General features: G+C 46.1%; 1 protein-coding gene across 1 annotated transcript in view; it reads right to left on the bottom strand.

The window, feature by feature from the left end:
* Positions 1–7,996, bottom strand: part of LOC108521714 (sodium/hydrogen exchanger 7-like) — a 69,006-nt gene that overhangs the window by 17,953 nt on the left and 43,057 nt on the right. Inside the window, exon 10 of the mRNA XM_017861680.1 lies at positions 6,349–6,412. Within this exon, the coding sequence (XP_017717169.1) occupies positions 6,349–6,412 (64 nt within the window). The remainder of the gene's footprint in view (positions 1–6,348; positions 6,413–7,996) is intronic.

Genomic DNA, 7,996 nt, shown 5'->3' with positions numbered 1-7,996 from the left:
ACAGCTTACTTTTTTTTTTTTTTCAGGGATGGAGCATGTGGCAGGCAGAATAATGGCCACCTCACCAAAGCTTTCTACAGCCTAATCCCTGGAGCCTGTTACACTACCTGGCAAAAGGGACTTTGTGGATGGACTTAAGGTTATCCCGGTAGGCCCAGTACAATCATGTGGGCCCTTAAAAGTGGACAAGGAGGGCCAAGCATGGTGACTCACGCCTGTAATCCCAGAGCTTTGGGAGGTTGAGGTGGGCAGATCACTCAAGGTCAGGAGTTCAAGACCAGCCTGGCCATCATGGCGAAACCCCGTCTCTACTGAAAATATAAAAATTAGCTGGGCGTGGTGGCGTACACCTGTAATCCCAGCTACTCAGGAGGCTGAGGCACAAGAATTGCTTGAACCTGGGAGGCGGAGGTTGCAGTGAGCTGAGCTCACACCACTGCACTCCAGCCTGGGCAATAGAGCAAGACTCTCTCTCAAAAAAAAAAAAAAAAAAAACACACACACACACACACAAAATGACAAGGAGGGCAAAAGAGTCAGAGGAAGCAATGTAGTAGAAGAAAGGGCAGGAGAGATTCAGAGCTTGACAAAAACTCGCCCCACTGTTGCTGGTTTTGCAGCAAGAACACACGGAACTGAATTCTACTGACAACCTGACAACCTGAAGGAGCCTGGAAGTAGCTTCTCCCCAGAGCTTAGGCTTGCCAACACCTTGAAAACCTGGAAGCAGAGAAACCAGCTGAGCCCACCATATACCTGATCTACTGAACTGTAAGGATGACAAAACTGCATTGTTTTGGCTGGGCATGGTGGCTTATGCCTATAATCCCAGCACTTTGGGAGGCCAAGGTGGGTGGATCTACCTGATCTACTGAACTGTAAGGATGACAAAACTGCATTGTTTTGGTTGGGCATGGTGGCTTATGCCAAAAAAACAAACAAACAAAAAACCCTATTGTTTTAAGTCACCAAATTTGTGGTAATTTGTTACAGCAGTCACAGACAACTAATACAGAGCAGAGGAGTAAGTAAATGATGTCACTTGATTTGGGCCTGATATGCTTTTTTTCTTTTTCGGAGATGGAGTCTCGCTGTGTCACCCAGGCTACAGTGCAGTGGCGTGATCTCAGCTCACTGCAACCTCTGCCTCCTGGGTTCAAGCGATTCTCCTGCCTCAGCCTCCCAAGTAGCTGGGATTACAGGTGCCTGCCACCACGCCCAGCTAATTTTTATATTTTTAGTAGAGGCGGTGTTTTGCCATGTTGGCCAGGCTGGTCTTGGAACTCCTGACCTCAGGTGATCCACCTGCCTCAGCCTCCTGAAGTACTGGGATTACAGGCATGAGCCACCACACTCAGCCTGAGCCTGATATGTTTTGGCTCTGTGTCCTCCCCCGTAAGTCTCATCTCAAGTTGTGATCCTAAGTGTTAGAGGTGGGACCTGGTAAGAGGTGGCTGGATCATGGGGGTAGACTTTCCCCTTGCTGTTCTTGTGATAGTGAGTGAGTTCTCACGAGATCTGGTTAAAAGTGTGTGGCACTTCCCCCTTGCTCTCTCTCTCTCCTGCTCTGCTGTGGTAAGACGTGTTTGTTTCCCCTTTGCCTTCGCTATGATTGTAAGTTTCCTGAGGCCTCCCAGCTATGCTTCCTGTACAGCTTGCAGAACTATGAGTCAATTAAACCTTTTCTTCATAAATTACCCAGTCTCAGGTAGTTCTTTATAGAAGTGTGGGAATGGACTAATACAGGGCCTTTGTTATATCATTGGGATAATGGGACCAATATTTCTCAGCAGAGGGTAATAAGAGGGTTTAGAAACGGAATCAGCCAGGCACAGTGGGCTCATGCCTGTAATCCCTGCATTTTGGGAGGGTTAAGATCACTTGGCCCAGGAGTTTGAGACCAGCCTGCGCAACAAAGCAAGATCCTGTCTCTACAAAAATACTTTATAAATTAGCTTGGTGAAGTGGCACACTCCTGTGGTCCTAGCTACTCAGGAGGCTGAGGGAGGAGGATCCCTTGGGCCCAAGAGGTCAAGACTGCAGTAAGCTGTGATTGTACCACTGCACTCCAGCCTTGGCATCAGAGGGAAACCCTGTCTCAAAACAAAACGAAAAAATATCGGAGTCAAGTCTCTGACCATGATACACAGATAGTTTTCTTCCCTGCTTAAAACTCTCCAGAGCTATGCATTGCCTATATCAGGGCTTTTCTAATGGTAAAATGTACACACATTCCCTGGAGACACTGTTAAAATGTAGATTCTGCTTCAGTGGGGCTGGTGAGGCCTGAGTGTCTCCACTATCTTGCTTCTGCCACTCTCCACCCTCGCCCTTTATCACCTTGTCATCAAGCCCTTCAGGATGCAGATTCATCTACCTTGTTGCAGACATTTTCCCAGAACCTGAAGGTATGTCTGAAACAGAACAGGTGCTCAATAACTATTTGTCACATAAATGAATAAACTGATCTTGACTGAGTTTTTAGAAAACAGAAAAGGAAGAGCAGAAAGGGAAATCAGGGGCCAAGGGAGGCATTTGGAAGCACAAAAAAAATGGAGGGGGGGCGGTCACAGAGCAGCAATTGGAGGAAAGGCACCTCTGCAACTGTTTGAAGTTAAAGGTTTAGGTGACAGATTTACGGGTGTCAGATTTCAGCCTGGAGAAACAAAACAAAACAAAACAAAACAAAACAAAACAAAACAAAAAAAAACGAGGAGAACCCAGAAACAAATGATTCTAACTTGCTCAGAAAGTCATATATGAACGCAACTATAAACTGCTGATTTTCTACAGTTTTCACTACATACACACAGACACACACACATATGTGTACATATACACAGGCACTGGTGGTTTCCCTTCCTCCACACTCCATTAATATCTGGCTTGTGACCTTGTCCTGTTGATATGGTAAAACTGGGATAAATTCAGATTCACACTCTCAGCTGCTCCAAAGTGGCCTCATCAATGAGTGCTCTTCTGTAAACTCAGGGAAGGAAGTGAATGATGTGTCTGCATGTGCCGCCAACAGAAATCTCAGCTGTCTGGTCTGGCATGAAAAGTCCCCCTGTTTAATGGGGTTGGAGGCCACCCCCAGGGCTGGGCAGCTTGCCTCCAGCTGGGGTTGTTTTGTTTTGGTTGCAAAGTCACCAAGACCTCCAGAGAAACAAAGCAACTGAGTTTTTTTGGTCTTGTTTTGTTCTAATGAGTCAAACTTGCCAGGGACACAAAGCTGAAGTCTGCCCACAATATTTTTATGCTTTCCCCACATGAAGCAAAGTTCTAGCCAACAGCTCCCTTCCTTTTCCCACATGAGCTAATATTCTGTAGCTCCCTAGCCATGACTCTGTTTATAGCCTTGGGCTTCAAGACTAGCGAGGAGAATTGTGCTCATTATAAGACATGCCTTCCCGTCAAATGTCACTTTTTTGTTTGTTGTTTTTAGGACGATCATTTAGAAAATGAGGTAAAGAGGACTGCCCTTTTTTTCTCTGGTAGAGAACAAACATCTGGACTTTCCCTACCTCTGAGTTCAGTTTCATGACAACACTGAGCATGTGACCTGGATCTATTTCAGGGGAAACTGCAAGAACCCAGGGTTTCACCCAAAAATGAGAAGCCCATTTATTTCTGTTTTCCTGTTTCTCATGACCACAGAGTGCACCGAACCCTGCTGTTAGTGGCTCACTAGAATGAGGAGGTCAGACCAGGAGGAACTGGAGAAATAAGGTCCTCTCTGCACAAGGGCGTGAGTCATTTCTAAGAGGGTGTCCTGGAGAACCAAGCTTGTTTTCCCCCATATGACAGCAATCTTGAAAACCTTTCAAAAGGTCAGTGGAACTGACTTTGAGGGGCCCTCTGCATGACTGTGTGTGAGGTTTGGAAGGAAGGAGGTCAGGGGGAAGCTGTGACACAGCTTCTGGCTAGGGCTGTGGCAAACAGGGTGCCATTAGGAGTGCAGCGTGAGTGGCTGCCAGCCCATTCACAACACCACATGTGCGGTGCTCTCAGCCCAAGGGGCCCTCTGGGAGCTGACAGGAACACTGAGTTCATCCATCCAGGCCCATCCAGGGAGGTTCCTGAGACTCACTCCACCTGGGGGCGGGGGCTATTTTAGCTGTCACTGTATGGACTAAATACAAGAACCCTCAGCACTTTGGACCTGCTGCTTTCTCACTCAAACATTTCCACAGAAAAGTGACAGTAAGCTTGTTACTGAATCTAATTACAAGCCCAGTGTTCCCAATGTGCGGGGCTTACGTGATACCTAGTAAGTTCTACTACATGACCAGCCAAATCCTTTCACTTATTTCCTGTTACAGATGCTTGAATGCAGAGGTAGGAGCAATGGGAAACAGCAAAGGGGGTGGGGATGTTTTGAATGGTCCGGAGCAAGATGAAACCTCTCCAAATCTTACGCTCCAGCTGCTATTGGCCTTTTTTTCTTACAAAATTAATGTAGACTGGCCACAGTTCTGTGGAGGATGCTTTAGAATAGGGCAGCCATATCCTACCAGAGCCATTATCTTCCCTTTGGTGAAATAAGGACGTACATCATGTTTTCCCCTGGGGTTTTCTCAGGATGCGTTTCAAGATCTCCCAAACTGTTATACTCTAAATTAGCTTCAAGGTGCTCAGTTCTTGAACTCCTGTTTTCTAAAGTCCTTAATCAAAGCTAGAGTCAAACAGCAAATTTTCAGAGAACTTCTCATTGAGACCACATGTTCCCAATTGACATAATGGCCAATTCTAAGATCATCTCAAAGGTCTTCTGGAGCTCATTAAAGTGGGCGCCAAATCTCCAATGAAGCTTATTGAAAACTCTTCCCAAAGTGTCTAGAACTTTCCAGGTCATGGCTTTGTGTCCCTTGAGCAGGGACCTAGAATGGACATCAATGCTATAAATGCCTTATCAGGCTCTGGCCACCCTTAAAGAGAAAGAAACCACAAAAGGCTACAGTGGCACCCCATTGACCCCGCACAGCACCACATTTTGCCAGCCTTATTAAATCTGATTTAGTAGATGGAATCATTTAGAAGATCCTATGGAATCTGAAGTCTGCTGCAGACTGGATTTAGGATTAAGTGCAATGATGAGTCAGATTCAAAACTGACTGGAAAAAAAAGAATAGGGTTTCATGGACAACATACACATGTGGTCAGTAAAGCTGCCTGTTGCACATTGCACCTCTCATTCCCTCATCCACCCAACAAACACCTATCTGGTTCCTGTATGTGCCAGCCACTGTGCTCAGCACTGGTCATTCAATGCTGAATGACATAGTTATTGACTCCCAAGGTCAAATAATATATTGGTAACACATTTCTGCCCCTATCATAACTCTCCTTTCCCCACCTTGCCTGCCCAGGTCATGCTGACCTGGGTAAAGAGCCAAACCTAGAGACAAAATCATCCCAACAGCTGCACAACAGGGATGATATGGCAACCTCAAATCTTGTCTGCAAATTTGTTGATACTCTTCCCATCCAGAGGTTATGGTCTCTATCTCCTCCCATTGGATCTGGGCTGGTCTTAGGAATGCATTTCTAAGCAATAGAAAGCCATGGAAGTGATGCTGTAGAACTTCTAAGATTCGTTCAGAAAAGGTGGTATAGCCTCTACTTTGCTTGCTGGGACATTTGCTTTTGGAACCCTGAGCCATGATATAAGAAATCCAACTACCCAGCAGCCACCATGCTGGCAGGCAGCTCAGGCCACATGGAAAAGCCCTGCACAGACATTCCTGTCAGAGGTCCTTGTGGTTGGGTCCTTCCAGCCCAGGTGCCAGACATATGAGTAAATGAACCTTTGCATGATTCCAGCCCCAAGCTCCTGGTTTTCCCACCTGAGACCCTGGACTTCATGGAGCAAAGGCAAGCCGTCCCTACTATGCCCTTTCCAAATTCCTCACCTAGAGGATCCCAGGCCCTGGAGGAACAGGAATGCCTTCAGGCACCTGATGTCTCTCCTTTCTTCCTCAGATCCCTGGACTGGAGAGTCAAATCGTATTGCTCTCTTTCTCCTGGGCACCACTGATAGACTCAGAACCAGTTGTAGAACCAATATCCACTATTGAAAAGTGGGGAGTCAGGACTCTTTCTGGCGAGCTCACACCTTTCATAACGTTGATTAAGAACACATACCCTGGGGACAAATCCTGGCTCCATCACTTACTCTGAGATGACTCAAACTCCCAAACTTCAGCTTTTAATCTACAAAATGGGGGCAGCAGTACATACTTCATAAGGCTGTTGTCAGGATCACAATGAGGGAATCTAGGTAAAGTGCCTGGCATGTGGCGAATGCTCCAATGTCTTCCCCGGGAAGAAGCATTTCTTGTGACTTACCCCTTGTAAGACTTGAAAGCTGTCGTTGTTGGGTGGTGGGTCTTGATCGGGGTCAACACCAACTCTGAAAGTCACCAGGGAGAAAGACAAAGAGAAAAACAGAGAGTATTAGCTTGGCCCATGGTAGCCATGCAGGCTGCAAGTAACCCGGAGGCTGACCATCTTCCCGAAGCATAAGGAGTGGTTAGCTAAAAGGTGAGGAAGGCTGTCATGCAGAAGTCATGAGAAAGAGGTTGCATACCACTTCAGATCCCAGAGAGTCAGAGGGGCAATGAATCCCATGTGCTTCCACTGTAAGCAAGGCCTCTGGAACACAACACATGCTGGAAACTGTCCACTTGCTTTTCTGCACCAGGTGGTCCCAGTTATCAAAATGAGGATCTCACTGCACTGGGCCCTTCCTCTGTGCTGCTTCCTCACTTCTGCCCTGGTCTGCTTTAATTTCCCTAACATTTTGTCATCAACTTTTTCAAATATACAGGGAGATGTTGAAAGACTTTAGCGTGAACCCCTATATACCCACCATCACTAGATTCTACCATTAACATTTTACTGTATATTCCTTATTACCTATCTATCCATTTCTCTATCACCCATCTTACTTTTTCTTTGGATGCATTCAGATAAAGTTGCAGACATCAGAATACTTCCCCTAAAATACTTCACACGCATGATTGACAAAGTGTCTCTCCTTGACCAAACTTTCGTCAGGCTCCTAGGAATTAACTTCCCAACTAGGCACTGACTTTTGGGCGTCCATCTCAGCATAACCCAATTTTAGTAAGAGGCTTGCTAAGTTGGTTTGGCCAGAACCCAACATCTGATTGGGTTCTTCATGCCCCCACAATCCCTCAGGTGATGTCTGATTGTTTAAGTTGGTTTGGCCAGAGCCCAACATCTGAATGGCCTATCCCCAACATCTGATTGGGTTCTTCATTCCCCACAATCCCCAGGTGATGTCTAATCCCCTTCGCCTGTCTTCAGCAAGAATCCTGTTGGGTCAGTTTAGCCAGAATCCCCCTTGCCCCTGATGTTTCCTCTCAGTACTTCTCCATCCACTGACCCCTGTTCCTCTCCCCTGCTGCAAAACCCCATCACAGTGGTCCCTATACCAATCGTGATGGTCCTGAACAACATCTGCCTTACTGTTTTAATATATATCAGAATAATATTTTCTTTAACAATATCATTAACTAGAGTCCTGACCTGCTTTCAATCCTGGTGCCCCTATACCCTCTTGCATCAAGATAGCCTTGAGAACTCACACATTTGAGAGCAACAACTAAAGCCAGAAACAAAAAGCAAAATGGCAAGACTGATTTATAACAAAACTATAAAAGCACCAGGGCAGTTGTCTTGGCTTAGTAACATACTAACTGGCACTCTATGCATCTGGTAATTTTTTTTTATCCTTGCACCTTCCTCATTCTGAGGCAGGAAACTGTGCCATGGATGACATGGATAACACTCAGAAATGGGGAGAGAAAATGATGCCAGGAAAATCCTACATCTGCCATGGAATTTCCAATCTTCACTGCAGCCACTTGATATCAACCAAGTCTGAAATGCAGCCCAAACTCCTGACAGCAGAGAACCTTAAAGGACCTTCTGGGCCCTGCCACAGACAGAGGAGTGTGGGAAGGCCCTT

Source organism: Rhinopithecus bieti, unplaced genomic scaffold (assembly GCF_001698545.2).
Source record: "Rhinopithecus bieti isolate Rb0 unplaced genomic scaffold, ASM169854v2 scaffold_62304, whole genome shotgun sequence".
NCBI lineage: Eukaryota > Metazoa > Chordata > Mammalia > Primates > Cercopithecidae > Rhinopithecus > Rhinopithecus bieti.
The sequence above is the reverse complement of the archived record's forward strand: the minus strand, read 5'-3'. Positions and strand labels throughout refer to the sequence as shown.